General features: G+C 43.9%; 1 protein-coding gene across 2 annotated transcripts; it reads right to left on the minus strand.

Moving 5' to 3' along the window:
* Positions 1-845: 845 nt before the first annotated feature.
* LOC140460533 (uncharacterized) lies at positions 846-12,017 on the minus strand. Of its 2 annotated transcripts, none has more exons than XM_072555117.1 (2): positions 11,561-12,017; positions 846-2,435 (listed from the first exon to the last, which is right to left on the minus strand). In XM_072555117.1, exon 2 carries the CDS (start codon positions 2,107-2,109, stop codon positions 1,420-1,422), a length of 690 nt encoding a protein of 229 aa, XP_072411218.1. In that variant the 5' UTR covers positions 2,110-2,435; positions 11,561-12,017; the 3' UTR covers positions 846-1,419. The 2 variants fall into 2 exon arrangements, with proteins under 2 accessions (XP_072411218.1, XP_072411219.1); XM_072555118.1 differs by having other exon boundaries at positions 11,641-11,675.
* Positions 12,018-17,475: the final 5,458 nt, after the last annotated feature.

Here is a 17,475-nt window from a genome sequence, read left to right on the forward strand (position 1 = left end):
TTACAAATTCCTACTTTGGAAGTAGAACCAGTCTGACTCAACATTAGGAGACAGGCAGGCTCTAACCTCACACCTTTAATACATTCTCTGAGCTGAAAGGTCACCTTCAAATTACATCGAGAATATTCCTTATACGTAGTTCTGGGATTTACATATTAATGAACCAGGATCATATTAATGAACCTGCAACCCATTCTAAAAGATGGAAGACTTGACAGCAATCTAGATTTGTTCAATTCAGTTGTATGACACTAATCTTTTGGTACAAATTCTATGTCGTGTGATCCTGATCCACAGCTACCTGATGAAGGAGCAGCACTCCGAAAGCTATTCCTTCCAAATAATACCAGGTTATATTCCAATACGTTGGTCTGATTTTTACCTTTCTTTGTCGTGAACACAGCCCGCACTTTCTGCTGCAGGCAGTAACCTTTACAATGTTGATGAAATGATGCAGTACTGCAGAGATGAAAAACTTAACAGTTTTAATTTTAATTCTGTGTCTTATGATGCTGGTCCACAGCTACCCGATGAAGGAGTAATGCTCCAAAAGCTAGTACTTCCAAATAAACCTGTTGAACTATAACCTGGTGTTGTGAGACTTTTAGTCTTTGTTTCTAGTGAATACAGCCCACACCTCCCACTGTTGCCAGTGAACCTAACATTGCTGATGAAACAATCAACCCGAACTCCTGAAAAATTTACAATTTCTCACAATTCTGCCACTCATTCACTTCTGATCCAAGACATTGGAAACTTAGTGCTGGAGGTTGAAAGAAATGAGTAGCTTTAAAGCAAACACTTGTTGAATCTCACAGCTTTCAATGAGAGTCTGAGTCTGATGGTGAATTCTGGTAACCTTTATTGCAACCCTGCTTCATTACAGTTTCAATTTTTCCCAGAAAAAAGGTGCACAAAAAGTAGTGTTTTTTAAAAAAAACAGCTCAAGGTCAAAGTGCACACACTCCCCATCCCCCACTTTCTTTACTATTGGTCAGCACCAAATTATCCCTTTGTAACTGGATCCTTGGTACAGCCCTCACCTGGAGGAAGTATTGCCTCACTCAGCAGTTTCAGCCTACACCCTGTACACAAGTTAGTTTCTCCAGCTCATTTGCAGGAGGGAGGTGTAATCATGAGTCAACCACACTGCTGTTGGTCTGGAGTCACGGGGTAGGCCAGACAGGGCAAAGGATGCAGCTGGGATGACAGTGAATCCTTTGCAGGAAAGGTAGCTTCATTCTCTGAAAAGGATATGAGTGAATAAGATGGGGGTTTTCTTCCCCTGAAAATGGTTTCACCATTTGATTCTGAACTCCAGATTTCAATTGCGCCATCTACCATGGTGGGATTCAAACCTGGGAGACTACAGAACTGGGTTGATTGTCTCGTCAAAAATGGTACTTACCCGTCACTCCTTCAATTTCTCTGTGATGGCACATGAACTCGTTGATGTCTCTGGAGGTAGGAGGAGCAGGTGAAGCCCTTCCTGCACTTGGAGCAGGTGAATGGCCTCTCCCCAGTGTGGATCCGCTGGTGGGTCAGCAGATTGGAAGAATTGGTAAATCCCTTCCCACACTCGGGGCAAGTGAATGGCCTCTCCCCTGTGTGGATCCGCTTATGATGCCGCAAATTGCTCATATGATTGAATCCTTTCCCACACACAGAGCAGGTGAATGGTCTTTCCCCTGTGTGGATCCGCTGGTGGTTCAGCAGGCTGGAAGAATCACTGAATCCCTTCCCACACTCGGGGCAGATGAACGGCCTCTCCCCCGTGTGGACCCGCTCGTGCTTCCTCAAGTTGCTCACACGACGGAAAGCCTTCCCGCACTCTGAGCAACCGAATGGCCTCTCCCCAGTGTGGACCCGCTGGTGGGTCAGCAGTGCAGATGAATGCGTGAACCCCTTCCCGCACACCAAGCACGTGAACGGCTTCTCTCCCGTGTGGACCCACTGGTGCGCCTGCAGGTTGGAAGAATTTGCGAATCCCTTCCCACACACTGAGCAGATGAACGGCTTCTCCCCGGTGTGAACACGTCTGTGAATTTCCAGCACTGAGGGGGAAGGGAATCCTTTCCCACAGTCCCCACATTTCCACGGTTTCCCCATGGGGAGAGTGTTCCTTGTGTCACTCTGGGTTTGAAATTACAAACAGAACGGGTACACAGTCTGTCCCCACCGTGAGGGGTGTGATTTCGATTCCCCCAAGCTGAGGAAATGGTTTGAAGCACTTTTTCCACAGTCAGCACACTGAATCTTCCTCACTCGGTGTCTTAGTATTCTTCCTGCCACACTAGTGTACAAAACCTCTCAAGCCGACCAAAGCAAACATTTCCTCTCAATTTGAATGGCTGCTGATATTCAAGTCCCAATGAATCAATGAGCTCTGCCAGTTGATGTATCAAATGCTTTCAAATTTCTTTCCGCATGTCTTCCTGCAAAAATAAACTCAAAATAAGTGATCACAGTCAGTACAGTTAAATAAAGATACATTGATGGCAATTCCTGTAGATTCTGGATTAGTCGTGCTGGAAGAGCACAGCAGTTCAGGCAGCATCCAAGTAGTTTCGAAATCGACGTTTCAGGCAAAAGCCATTCATGATGAAGGGCTTTTGCCCAAAACGTCGATTTCGAAGCTCCTTGGATGCTGCCTGAACTGCTGTGCTCTTCTAGCACCACTAATCCAGAAACTGGTTTCCAGCATCTGCAGTCATTGTTTTTACCAATTCCTGTAGATTGCCAGGTGCCTGCTGATCACACATTATCCAGGTCACAGAAACCTGAAAATCCTCATGCAGCCAGATAGCCTTAAGTGTGTATGGAGGAAATCTTCATTTAGGCGACAATGATCCAGAACAAGTTGCCTACAAAGGTGCTGGATCAAGATATGAAAATAAAATGTCAAGACTGCTTGCAAAAAGAAAGCCAGGGAAGTTGCTGATTGTGTAAGGTGGGGGATAGGTCCCAGGGAAATAATGAGGAAAGAGATTAACCCGAGATTCGTACAGTTGGGAAAGGGAGTGAATCAAACAGTCAGGGCAGGAAGGAATAATGCAGAGAACAATGTAGGACTGAAGTTATACTGCATTTACATCAAAGCAAGAGACCTAACAGGGAAGGCAGATGAAATCAGGGTTCGTGGTCAGAAACATGGGACTGGGACATCAAAGCAATTACAGAAGTGTGGCTCAGGGATGAACAGCTCAATGTTCCAGGATACAAATGCCATAGGAAAGATACAGAGGGGGGCAAGAGAGGTGGGGAGTGGTGTTTTGATAAGGGATAGTATTACAGCTGTACTTAGGGAGGATATTTCTGGGAATACATCCAGGGGAGTTATTTGGGTGGAACTGAGAAATAAGAAAGGGATGATCACCTTATTGGGATTGTAATATAAACCTCTAATAATCAGCAGGAAATTGAGATACAAATTTGTAAGGAGATTTCAGTTATCTGTAAGAATAATAGGATGGTTATGGTAGGGGATTTTAACTTTCCAAACATTGACTAGGACTGCCAGCATTCAGGGTTTAGATCAAGAGGAATTTGTTAAGCGTGGACAAGACAATTTTCTGAGGCAGTATGTGGATGTCCCTACTAGAGAAGGTGCAAAAACTGACCTACTTTTAGGAAATAAGGCAGGGCAGGTGACTGAGGTGTCAGTGCTGGACCACTTTGGGAAAGGGACAGACCGGATCTAAAAGTTGAAGTTCTAAATTGGAGGAAGACTAATTTTAATAGTATTAGGCAAAAACTTTCAAAAGTTGATTGGGAGGCAGATGTTCACAGGTAAAGGGATGGCTGAAAAATGAGAAGCCTTCAGATATGAGATAATAAGAGTCCAGAGACAGTATGTTCCTGTTAGGGTGAAAGAAAAGACTGGTAGATGTAGGGAATGCTGGATGACTAGAGAAATTGAGGAGCTGGCTAACAACAAGAAGGAAGCATATGACAAGTATGGACAGAACAAATCGAATGAATGCTTAGAAGAGTATAAAGGTGGTCGGAGTATGGTTAAGAGGGAAATCAGGAGGCAAAAAGGGGACATGAAATAGCTTTGGTAAATAGGGTTAAGGAGAATTAGAAGGGTTTTTATAAATTAAGGACAAAAGGGTAATTGGGAGAGAATAGGGCCCCTCAAAGATCAACAAGGCAGCCTAAATGTGGAGCCGGGGTGGATGAGGGAAATACTAAATGAGTATTTTGCATCAGTGTTTACTGTGAAGGAGGACATGGAGGATATAGAATGTGGGGACATAGTTTGTAACGTCTTGAAAAATGTCCACATTACAGAGGAGGTAGAGCTGGATGTCTTGAAACACATAAAAGTGGATAAATCCCCAGAAGCTAGGCAAGTGACTCTTGGGCCCCTTGCTGAGATATTTATATCATCGATAGTCACAGGTGAGGTGTCGGAAGACTGGAGTGGCTAACATGGTGCCACTATTTAAGAACGGTGGTAAGGAAAAGCCAGGGAACTATAGACCAGCGAGCCGGACATCAGTGATAGGCAAGTTGTTGGAGGGAATCCTGAGAAAGAGGATTTACATGTATTTGGAAAGGCAAGGACTAATTAGGGATAGTCAGCATGGCTTTGTGCTTGGGAAATCAATCAAACAAAGTTCCTCATGGAAGATTCGTTAGCAAGGTAAGATCTTATGAAATACAGGGAGAACTAGTCAACCTGATACTGAACTGGCTTGAAGGTAAAAGAAAGAGGGTGGTGGTGGAGAGTTCCTTTTCAGACTGGAGCCTGTGACCAGTGGTGCCACAAGGATCGGTGCTGAATCCACTACTTTTTGTCATTTATAGAAATGATTTGGATGTGAACATAGTAGGTATAGTTAATAAGTTTGCAGATGACACCAAAATTGGAGATTCAGTGGACAGTGAAGAAGGTTGCCTCTGATTAAAATAGGATCTTGGGCTGAGGAGTGGCAGATGGAGTTTAATTCAGATAAATACGAGGTGCTGCATTTTGGAAATGCAAATCAGATCAGGACTTATTCAACCTCAATGTCATGGAGACGTCCAGCATGGACACAGACGCTTCGGTCCAACTTGCCCATGCTGACCAGATATCCAAAATTAATCTGGCTGCATTTACCAGCCCATCTCCCTCTCGACCTTTCCTATTCAAACACCCATTCAGAGGCCTTGTAAATGTTGTCATTGTACTAGCCTCCACCACTTCCTCTGACAGCTCATTCAATACATGCACCACCCTCTGCATGGAACTTTACATCGCTCCCCTCTCATTCTCAACCTCTGCCCTCTACTTCTGGACTCCCCTACCACAGGAAAGAGACCTTGTCTATTTACCCTATCCATGCCCCTCATGAATTTACAGTAAGATCACCCCTCAGCCTCCAACACTCCAGGGAAAACAGACCAATCTATTCAGCCTCTCCCTGCAGCTCAAACCCTCCAACCCTGGAAACATCCTTGTAAAGCTTTTCTGAACCTTTCCAACCTTGCTATTCAAATACTAATTTTACACAGAGGGTGGTTCATGTGTGGAATGAACTTCCTGAGAAAATGGTGGATGCTGGTAGAATTAAAAGACATTTGTTTCAGTACATGAATAGGAAAGGTTTAGAGGGATATAGTCCAAGAGCAGGCAGGAGAGACTGGTTTAATGTGGGATTATGGTTGGCATGGACTGGTTGGACTGAAGATCTGTTTCCATGCTGTATGACTCTATGGCAGGCTTTTCGTTCTTGAAAGTGGAGTCACAGGGTAGACAGGACAGTGAAGGTGGTGTTTGGTACACTTCACAGGACATTGGTTAGGCCACTTTTGTAGTATTGCATGCAACTCTGATACCAGTGATCCCACCCTGACACGCCATGCACCAGAGATAATGACTAAAATTGACTGGGTCACAGATTAAAATCATAAAACCCCTGCAGTGCACAAAAAGGCTATTTGGTCCATTGAATGCATTGGGTATAGGAATTGGGAGGTCATGATGCAGCTGTACAGGACATTGGTTAGGCTACTTTTGGAATATTGCATTCGATTCTGGTCTCCCTGCTACAGGAAAGGAAGGATGTTGTGAAACTTGAAAGGATGAAGGACAGATTGATAAGGATGTCGCCAAGGTTGGAGGGTTTGTGGTATAAAGAGAGGCTGAATAGTATGGGGCTGTTTCCTTGATGCATCAGAGGCAGAGGGATAACCTTGTCAAGGTTTATAAAATCATGAGGGGCATGAATAGGGAAGCATACTCCCCCAGGGTGGGGGTGTCCAAAACCAGAGGTCATAGGTTTAGGGTGGGAGGGGAAAGATTTAAAAGTGACCGAAGGGTCAATGTTTTCACACAGAGGGTGGTGCATACTGCACTGAGCTGCCAGAGGAAGTGCTCAGTACAATTACTTTTAAAAGGCATCTAGATGGGTATGTGAATAGGAAGGGTTTGGAGGGATAAAGGCCAAATGCTGGCAAATAGACCTAAATTTACATAGGATATCTTGTCTGCAAGGATGTGTTGGATCGCAGTCTATTTCTGTGCTGTATGTTTCTATGTCTATTTGATAACAGATGCTTTATTTCTGTTGATGCATTTATCAATCATGCCTGGGTGGTAATATTTAGAGTCATAGAGATGTACAGCATGGAAACAGATCCTTCGATCCAAACTGTCCCTGCCGACCAGACATCCCAACACAATCTAGTCCCACCTGCCAGCACCCGGCATAGATGTAAGGGAGCGAGAATTCCTCAATTAGGGCACTCTAAGAACCCTGGGAGACACCAATTTCTGGTTTACGTCCTAACGAACAAACATTAAGTACAAGCACCTATTTATTCTCAATTTTGTTTAATTTTTCTTGTTTTATTCCCTGCTACGATGATTCTCTCTGTCTGGATGGTTGACAGGCTGGGAGATTGTGGGTTGGGCCTTGATTGACAATGTTTTATTGTTCCAGCAGTTGTAAAAGGGGGGGGGGGGGTAGTGGGTGGTCGAGACTTCAGCAGAAATCCTGCAGAGCTGAGAACAGACTGACATTTTACTCTGTGGAAACAGGGAGATCAACAGACGGCAGAGAAATCAGGACCTGAAATCCGAGCTGACACCAGACTACCATGTAATCAGTGCTTTGATTGGCAGTGCCTCTACCTTTACCTAGTTTCTCATTTGACTAGAATGCCACGTACCCTTTCAATATTCAGGATCCAATCCTTGGTACCCTGAAGCCATGTCTCTGTAAGGAGTCTCAGATCATAATTATTCTGTTCGATGTGTGCAGTCTATTCATTCACTTTTGTTATGATGCAGCACACCTTCAGACACACAGTCTTCAGTTTCAATTTTTGTGATCTTTAGAATCCAGCTTTGATTGCTGGTACATTTACTCTCCTTGTCCCTTTCTATCATACTCTGATGTTCATTTTCACATCACAACACTGTTCACCTGCCTTGATTTGGACTGGCCATGCTAAATTGCCCAGGGATGTGCAGGTTAGCTGGGGTAGCCATGGGAAATGCAGGGTTATAGTTTCATAGTAATTGAAGCAGGAGTAGGCCATTTGGCCTGTCAAGCCTGCTGTGCTATTCATTAAGATCATAGCTGATCTATCCATCGTCTCAGCTCCTCCTACCTGCATTATCCCAACAACCCTTAATTCCCCACCATGCAAATACCTACTCAACTGTGTCTTGAATATTCTTAGTGAAGCTGTCTCTACAGGTTCCATAGGCAGAGAATTTCATGGAGTCACTACTTTCCGGGAAAAGCAGTTCCTCCTCATCTGTGTTTTAAACGGACTCCCTCTAATCTCGAGGCCATGACCTCTAGTCCTAATCTCACCCACCAGCAGAAGTTACTGGATTGGTTGGGTGGTGGTGGTGGTGGTGGAGGGATGGGGGCGGGGTGAAGGGGAAGCTTTTCGGAGGGGCCAACGTGGACTTGAGGGCCTGAATAGCCTATTTCCACACTGTAGGACTTCTATGATTTACTGCACTTAGTTTTATCTTGGATCACACCTCCCAGAACCTCCCAGCTTCTGCAAATTAAAAGACAAGTCCCACTCTGCCATCTCGTATGTGTGTTATCTAACTGCTTTATCATTTCTAATGAATATAGCCCACACCTCTCACTGCTACCAGTAATGATTAGATTAGATTACTTACAATGTGGAAACAAGCCCTTCGGCCCAACAAGTCCACACCGACCCTCCAAAGAGCAATACAATGCTGATGAAACAATGCAATACCTGCAGTACTGAAACCCGTAAGGCTTCTAACGATACCAGTTACTGACTCACTGCTCCTTCTGATGCACAGCATTGGAAATACAACGTTGAAGGCTGAATGAAATGAGCAGTTTAACTCAAAACCCTTCACTAGGCTCCCCACTCAGCACACTTTACTTACTGCTGGTAAACCTTAAACCACTTCATCCCCACAGTGCAATGAATTCCCACTTTCCACAAAAATCCTAGATGTACTCACGTACTCAGTTGCTGTCTCACAATTGAAAGATTTCATTGTAACTTCTTTTGCTTCCAGTAAAGGCAAAACATATTTGAAAGCTACTCTGAAAGTTCAGTCTTCACAATCACACTTCTGCTTTCACGGAAGAGGATTAGAGTCATACAGCACAGAAACTGAGCCCTCAGTCCAACTCATCCATGCTGACCAGATATCCTAAATTAATCTAGTCCCATTTGCCAGCATTTGGCCCGTATCCCTCTAAACCCTTCTTATTCATGTACCCATTCAGATGCCTTTTAAATGTTGTTATTGTAGTAGCCTCCATCACTTCCTCTGGCAGCTCATTCCAAACATGCACTACCCCTCTGTGTGAAAAAGTTGCACCTCAGGTCCGTTTTAAATCTTTCCCCTCTCACATGAAACCTATGCCTTCCAGTTTTGGATTCGCCTGCCATGGGTAAAAGATTTTGGCTATTCACCCTATCCATACCCCTTATAAAATTCTGTAAGGTCACCCCTCAGCCTCTGATGCAGCCGGGAAATTATCCCTGGCCTATTCAGCATCTCCCTTTAGCTCTAACCCTCCAGCTCTGCCAACATCCTTGTAAATTCTTTCTGAACTCTTTCAAGTTTCACAACATTGTTTCCATAGGAGGGGGCCCAGAATTGCGCACACTATTCCAAAAGTGGCCTAACCAATGTCCTGTGCGGCCATGACAATGACCTCCCACCTCATATACTCAATGCTCTGAACAGGAAAGGAAAGCGTACCAAATGCCTTCTTCACTATCCTGTCTCCCTGCAATTCCACTTTCAACGAACTAGAACCTGCAAGGTCTCTTTGTTCAGCAACATTCCCCATTAACTGTGTAAGTCATGCCCTGATTTGCCCTACAAAATGCAACACCTCATATTTATCTAAATTAAAGTCATTCTACCACTCCTTGGCCAATCAGCCCATCCGATCAATTCTAATTTATATTGAACTTTCTTTCCTCTCTCAGCCCTGAAAAGCTGAAAAATCTCCATTCAACACACACTCCCTCCATTCTGACATTGCTGAACGTAATTCCTGCTGTACCTCAACCTGAAGGGTCTGGTTCATGCTGATCAACAGGCCCACACTCGGGAGGTTGGGGGTGGGGGGGGGAATCTAGCTGAAACAGACAGAACACTGAATGGCCTGGACAGAGTGCACATGGGGAAGATGTTTCCATTGGTAGGAGAGACTAGGACCTGAGGGCACAGCATTAGAATAAAAGGAAGACCTTTTAGAACAAAGATAAAGAGAAATTGTTTCAGCCAGAGAGTGGTGAACATGTGGAAGTGACTGCTACAGAAGGCTGTGGACGCTAGTCACTGAGTATATTTAAGACGGAGGTAGATAGGTTCTTGAGTATCAAGGGGGAAATCGAGGGTTACGGGGAGAAAGTGGGAGAATGGGATTGAGAAACTTACCAGCCATGATTTAATGGCAGAGCAGCCCCGATGGGATGAGACACCTAATTTATTCTCCTGTGTTTTATGGTCTCTTGCTTTCCTGGACACAGAGAGAAAGAATTGGGAGCAGGAACAGGCTGTTTAGTCTGTCGAGCCTGCACCAACATCAGTGGATATGAAGATACCTACATCTAGGTGGATAGGCTGGAAATATTTCCACTGGAGCAGAGGAGGTTGAGAGGTGACCTTATTGAGGATTATAAAATCATGAGGGGTGTAGATAAGGTGAATGGCGGATATCTTTTCCCTTGGTGGGGCCTCAAGATTAGGCAGCAAATTTGAAGGTGAGAGGAGAAAGATTTTTAAAAGGCATAACAGGCACTTATTTTTAAAAACACAAAGTGCTTTGTGTGTGAAATGCATGTCCAGACGAAGAGGTGGACGCAGGTAAAGTTAGAACATTTTAAAGACATTAGGACAAGTACATGAATGATAAAGTTCAATTCAGATAAATGCGAGGTGCTGCAGTTTGGAAAAACAAATCAGTGCAGGACTTATACACTTTATGGTAAGGTCCTGGGGAATGTTGCTGAACAAAGAAATCTTGGAGTGCAGTTCATAGTTCCTTGAAGGTAAAGTCGCAGATAGATAGCATAGTGAAGGCAGTATTTGGTACGCTGTCCTTTATTGGTTAGAGCATTGAGTAAAGGGAGGTGATGTTGCATCTGTACAGGACATTGGTGAGGCCACATTTGAAATATTGCGTGCAACTCTGGTCTTCTTGCCATCAGAAGGATGTTGTGAAACTTGAAAGGGTTCAGAAAAGATTCACCAGGATGTTACCAGGTTTGAAAGATTTGAGCTGTTGGGTGAGGCTAAATAGGCTGGGGCTGTTTTCCTTGGAGTGCCAAAGGCTGAGGGGTGACCTTACAGAGGGGCATGGATAGGGCAAACAGACAAAGTCTTCTCTGTGAGGTGGGGAGTCCAGAACTAAAAGTTTAGGGTGAGAGGGGAAAGACATAATAGGGACCTAAGGAGAGCTTTTTCACAAGAGAGTGGTGCGTGTATGGAATGACCAGCCAGAGGAAGTGGTGGAGGCTGGTATAATTACAGCATTTAAAAGGCATCTGGATTGGTCTATAAATAGGAAGGGTTTAAAGGGATGTGGACCAAGTGCTGGCAAATAGGACTAGATTAGGATAATTGATCAGCATGGACTAGTTGGACTGAAGGGTCTGTTTCTGTAACCAATCTATACTGGTCTTAAAACCATTTTTTTGCTTTCCCCCATAACCATCCCACTTCTTTGTTATTCAAAAATCAGATGAACTCAGCCTTGGACGTATTCAATGACACCCTAACTGCAGGAAGGCATCCCCACCTCTCAGCTCAATTCCTCTTGCTAACACGCCACTTGCCTTGCTGATTGCTTGCTGCATCTGTCTTACAACTGGCACTGATTGGTGTAGAATGACATCTACATCTGTAGATCTACACATCATTTCTGATAAAAAGGTTCCTGCATTTGCCCTGTGTTTTTCAATAGAGACACAAAACTGAACTCACTTGCCCAGAATCTGTCCCCTCCCTGGATTCACTCCATTTCGCTTCAATGTCTGCAAGTCAACAGTTTAACCCCGGAATGGAAAATGGGGTGAGAAAAGAGACCATTGTACTCACAGATGTTGGACAGAGGAAGAAAGTTGCAGTCTGGGCTAAAGCTCAATCTTAATTCAGAGAGACAGAGAAGCAGCACCAACCTCAGAAGCACATGATCCTACGTCCGCATCCACTCTATAGGTTTGCTGTGATTGGCAGGAGGACCAGTCCCCATCAGGTCCTCCAGAGCGTCCCATTGGTTCACCAAACAAGATCCTGGGGCGTTTCCCCATGTCGCATGACCCACACGCGAAATGGTTGCTGACACCGAGTAGCATGCGCAGTATAGAGATGCTGATTATTACTGACAGATTTTCAAAGTTAAAAATCACACAATGCCAGGTTATAGTCCAACCGTTTATTTATTTCCAATTTATTTGGAATCATTAGCTTTCGAAGCGCTGCTTCTTCATCGGGTGGTTGTGGAGCAGAATCATAATACACAGACGCTTTAGCAACAGGATTGCAGAGTCATGGAACGTAATATTAAACAAATTTAGCTTACCTCTATCATCTTTTAGAGTGACCATGTTAGTTTCGATTCCTTCACATGTAAATCCCAAAACTTTTTAAAAGTTATGTTCTCAAGATAGGTTTTAACAATAGGTGTCATCTCAATCAGATAATGCATTGAAGGTGTTAAATTAAAGTCTGTCTGTGTCCCAATGTTACGTCAGACTGATTCTATTTCTATCGAGTCGCATGTGTCCAAAAATGAGACAGATACTAAAGAGTAGTCCATGGTGAGTGTGATGGTGGGATGAAACTTGTTAATGTCAGTGTCATTAATTAAGTGACTCCTCGCCATGGGTGCAGAGGAAAAAAGATCATCAATATATCTGGTGTATAGTGTTGGTTGGAGGTCCTGTGCAGGAAAGAAAGACATAAGGTGCATTTGCATGTGCAGAATTATATTTGTAGATACATTCTATTTTGCTCAAAAAGTGCATAATCTGCAGGCAATCACTTCATGTAATATTTTATACATTCCTACTTTGGAAATAGAACCAGTCTGACTCAAGACAGACTCGAACCTCACATCATTCATGTATTGTCTGAGCTGAGATGTCACCTCTTTTTATAAAACCTTCAGTTATCTCGAGACTGTGACTTTTAAAAAAGTGCTGGGATTTATATATTAATGAACTGAAATCTGATACCCATTCTAAAGATGAAACACTTCAAAGCAATCTAGGTTTGTTCAATATATCATTCAATGTCCTTTTGCTACAAATACTGTGTCTTATGATCCTGCTCCACAGCTACCCAATGAAGGAGCAGCGCTCCAAAAGCTAGTGCTTCCAAATAAACCTGTTGGACGATAACTTGGTATTGTGTGATTTTTAACTTTGTTTCTAATGAAAACAGCCCACACCTCCCACTGGTGCCAGTAAACTTTACAATGCTGAAGAAATGATGAACCTGCAGTCCTGAAAAACGAACAATTTCGAATAATACGAGCTACACATTGACTGCTCCTTCTAATATATGGCATTAGAAACCTCACACTGGAGATTGAAAGAAATGAGCAACTTTCAAAGAAAAACCTGTTGGATCTCATCGCCTTCCATGTCTGAGTCCTTCGGTAAGTTCAGGTAAACTTTATTGTGGCAAAAGTGAGGATTGCAGATATTAGAGATCAGAGTTTGGATTAGAGTGATGCTAGAAAAGCACAGCAGGTCAGGCAGCATCTGAGGAGCATGAAAATTGACATTTCGGGCAAAAGCCCTTCATCAGGAATCAGATTCCTGATGAATGGCTTTTGCCTGGAACGTCGATTTTCCTGCTCCTCAGATGCTGCCTAACTTTTATTGTGACCCACTTTGTTACAGCTTCAGATCTCCCCAGCAAAAAGGCATAGAAAGAGTAGCTTATTTGCATTTTTAACAGCTTAAGGTCAAAGCGTACACACTCCCCTGCATCCCAGTTTCTTCACTGTTGGTCAGCCGAGTTGTCCCTTTGTAATTGGATCCTTGGAACACCTAACCTGGAGGTAGTATTGCTTCACTCAGCAATTGCAACCCATATCCTGTATCCAAGTAAGATTCTCCCTGCGCATTTGCCGAGGGGCTGTCAAACGTCAACCACACTGCTGTGGATCTGGAGTCAGGTGTAGACCAGACCAGGTAAAGGATGCAGCTGGGACGACTGAGTGAATCCTTTCCCACAACAGCAGTTTCCTTCCCTAAAACATGAGTGAATCAGATTGGGATGTTTTTCTCATCATGAGGTTCTGAACTCCAGATTTTTGACTGAATTTCAAATCCACCATCTGTTATTCAAACCCGGGAGTCCCCAGAACTGGGTTATTAATGCAGTCGATAATGGCACTCGGCCGAAGCTTCTTCAATCCCGCTGCGATGGTAGGTGAACTCACTGGTGTCTCTGCAGATGGGAGGAGCGGGTGAAGCCCTTCCCGCACAGAGAGCAAGTGAACGGTCTCTCTCCGGTTTGAACCCGCTGGTGGGCCAGCAGTGTAGATGACCGAGTGAACTCCCTCCCGCACATGGAGCACTTGAACGGCTTCTCTTCCACATGAACCCGCTGGTGCTTCTGCAGATGGCCCATCTCACTAAATCCCTGTCCGCACACGGAGTGGGTGAACAGCCTCTCCCCTTTCCTCCATGTAAATGCGTCTGTAGGTTTCCAGCATCGATAGGAAAGGGAATCTTCTCCCACAGTACTAACATTTCCACATGGGGGGAAGCTGTCCTTGTGTCACTGTATTTCAAATTACAAACAGAAAGGATACACAGTCTCTCCCCACCGTGAGTGGTAAGATTTTGATACTCCAAGCTGAGTAAATGGTTTGAAGCACTTTCCACAGTCAGCGCATTGAATGTCCCTCATTCGGGTGTATCAGTATTCTTCCTGCCGCACCAGTGTCCAAGCAGACAAAAGCAAACATGTCTTCTCGACTGGAATGGCTGCTGATATTCAAGTCCCAATGAATCAAGTGGCTCTGTCAGAAGTTGATTATCTTTTGGTTTCAGATTTCTTTCCCCATGTCTTCCTGCAAATAAAATGACAAAATAAGTCACGGTCAGTACAGTCAAATGAACTTAACATCGGTGACAATTCCTGTAGATTGCCAGATGCCTGCTGATCATATATTATCCATGACACAAAAACCCGAAAACCCTCACGCAGCCAGGTAGCGTGAAGTATATATTAAGAGGAAAACTTCATTTAGGTGACAATGACCTGGAACAACCTTCCTACAAAAGGTGCTGGAAATGGAGCTGAGTCAAGGTTTTGAAAATGAAATGTCAAGGCTGCTTCAGAAAAGAAAGCCAGTAAAGTTGCTGAATGACTTCCTGCTGACCTATTAACTAAAAATGATTACAAGAAATACAGGATGTAATTCCATTACTATATTAGAAGGTGAAAAATCATAACCATGCGGCTTGTATACCATGTTATCCGAGCTTTGATTAGCAGTGCCAACCCTCTACCATTACCTAGCTTCCCATTTGACTTGAATGCCATGTTGCCCCTCGATATTCAGAATTCAATCCTTGTCATTCCTGAAGCCATGTCTCTGGAAGGAGTCTCAGATCATATTGTCTTTAATGTGTGCAGTCAATTCATCCACTTTTGTAACAATCCAGCACACATTCAGACATACAGTCTTCAGGTTCAATTTTTGTGATTTGTAGAATCCAGTCTTGATTGCTGGGACATTTACTCTCCTTGTCCCTTTCTATCATTCTCTGATGTTCATTTTCCACATCACTACATTGCTCACCTGCCTTGATTCGGATTGCCCATGAGAAATGCAGGTTTATACGTTCACAGCAATAGAAGCAGGAGTAAGCCATTTGGCCCATCGAGCCTACTCTGCCATTCTTTAAGGTCATGTCTGATCTATCCATCATCTCAGCTCCTCTTTACCTGCATTATCCTGACTACCCTAAATTCACCTACCATACAAAATCCCATCGAACTGTGTCTCGAATATGCCTGCTTCTATTGCTTCCTTGGGCAAAGAATTTCATAGATTCACCACTCTCGAGTTCTCCTCCTCTGTCTTAAACGTACCCTTAATCTTGTTACCTAGTCTCACCCACCAGCAAAAACAACTAGATAGGGTGGGTCTGGGTGGCATGCTGTTTGGATAGGTCAGTGTGGAATTGATGGGATAAATGGCCTGCTTCCACGCTATCGGGATTCCAAGATTTACCGCAGTTGTGCTTGCCCCAGACCACAGCACCCAGAACCTCCCACTTTCTGCAAATCGAAAGACAAGTCCCCCCCTGTCCTCTCGTATGTGTGTTCTGTAACTGCTTCATCATTTCTAGTGAATCCAGCCCACACCTCCCACTGCTGCCTGTAACCTTTACAATGCTGATGAGACAATGCAATACCTGCAGTACTGAAAATTGTAAGGTTTCTAACGATACCAGTTACTGATTCACCGCTCCCATTGATGGACAGCATTGGAAATACAATGTCAACACTTCTGTTTTCCCTCAGTCCAAATTGTCCATGCTGACCAGATATCCCAAATTAACATAGTCCCATTTTCCAGCAATTAGCCCATATCCCTTTCAATTCTCCCTTTTACCAGATGCCTTTTAAAATGCTGTAATTATACCAGCCTCCACTACTTCCTTTGGCAGCTCATTCCATACACACAACACCCTCTGTGTGAGAAAGGTGCCTGTAAAGTTCCTTTTAAATATTTCCCCTCTCACCTCAGACCTATACTCTCTAGTTTTGGACTCCACTACTCTGGGGAAAAGATCTTGGTTATTCACCCTATCCATGCTCCTTATAAACTTCTATTAAGTCACATCTCAGTCTCCAATGCTCCAGAGAAAACAGCCCCAGCCCATTCAGCCTCTCCATATAGATCAAACCCTCCAACTCTGGCAATAGCCTTGTAAATCTTTTCCAAATCCTTGCAAAGGTTCGCAACACTTTTCATGTAGCAGGGAAACCAGACTGAATGCAGTATTCCAAAAGAGGCCTAATCAATGTCCTGCACAGCCGCAACATGACCTCCCAACTTCTGTACTGAAATGCACTGACCTATAAAAGCAAGTATACTAAACCTATCTACCTGCGACTCCACTTTCAACAAAATATGAACCAACACTCCAAGATATCTTTATTCAACAACATTCCCCATTAAATGTGTAGATCCTGCCCTGATCTGCCTTTCCAAAATTCAAATTTCAAAATGTATCAGCCATGGTTGAATGGTGGAGCAGATATGATCAGCTGAATGGCCTAATGTCTGCTCCTGTGTCATTTGGTCTCTTGCTATCCTGGACACAGAGTGAGAGAATTGGGAGCAGGAATAGGTCATTTGGTCTTGCCAGCTGGCACCAGCATTGAACAGTATATTCATAACTGGATATGACTATAACTGCATCTAGGTGGATAGGCTGGGACTTTTTTCACTGGAGCATTGGAGGTTGAGAGGTGACCTTAGAGAGGATTATAAAATCATGAGGGGTGTAGATGAGGTGAATGGCAGGTATTCTTTCCCTAGGGTGGGGTTTCAAGATTACGGAGCAAATTTGGAAGATGAGAAAACAAATATTTTAAAAAGACATGAGGGGCACCGTTTTTTTAAGACAAAGAGTAATTCGTGTGTGGAATCAATTTCCAGACGAGTTGCTGGATGCAGGTACAGTTACAATGTTTAAAAGACATTTGGATAAGTACATGAATAGGAAAGGTTCGGGGGGATATGGGCCAATCATTGGCAGGTGGGACCAGTATAGTTTCAGAATACCGTCAGCATGGACCAGTTCGACTGAATGGTCAGTTTCTGGGCTGTATGACTCTGTAACTGTTCTGTAGTGGTCTTGAAACCATTTTCTTCTCTTTCCCCATAACTTCTTTGTTCTTCAAAGTCAAGTGAACTCAGCCTGGAATACACTCCATGACCGATCTAACTGCAGGAAGACATCCCACTTCTGAAC

This window comes from Chiloscyllium punctatum, chromosome 36 (genome assembly GCF_047496795.1).
Source record: "Chiloscyllium punctatum isolate Juve2018m chromosome 36, sChiPun1.3, whole genome shotgun sequence".
In the NCBI taxonomy this organism is placed as follows: domain Eukaryota; kingdom Metazoa; phylum Chordata; class Chondrichthyes; order Orectolobiformes; family Hemiscylliidae; genus Chiloscyllium; species Chiloscyllium punctatum.

Bases quoted from the DNA above. Each gene is read 5' to 3' on its own strand.
- LOC140460533 (XM_072555117.1), bottom strand. From the start codon at position 2,109: ATGGGGAAACCGTGGAAATGTGGGGACTGTGGGAAAGGATTCCCTTCC.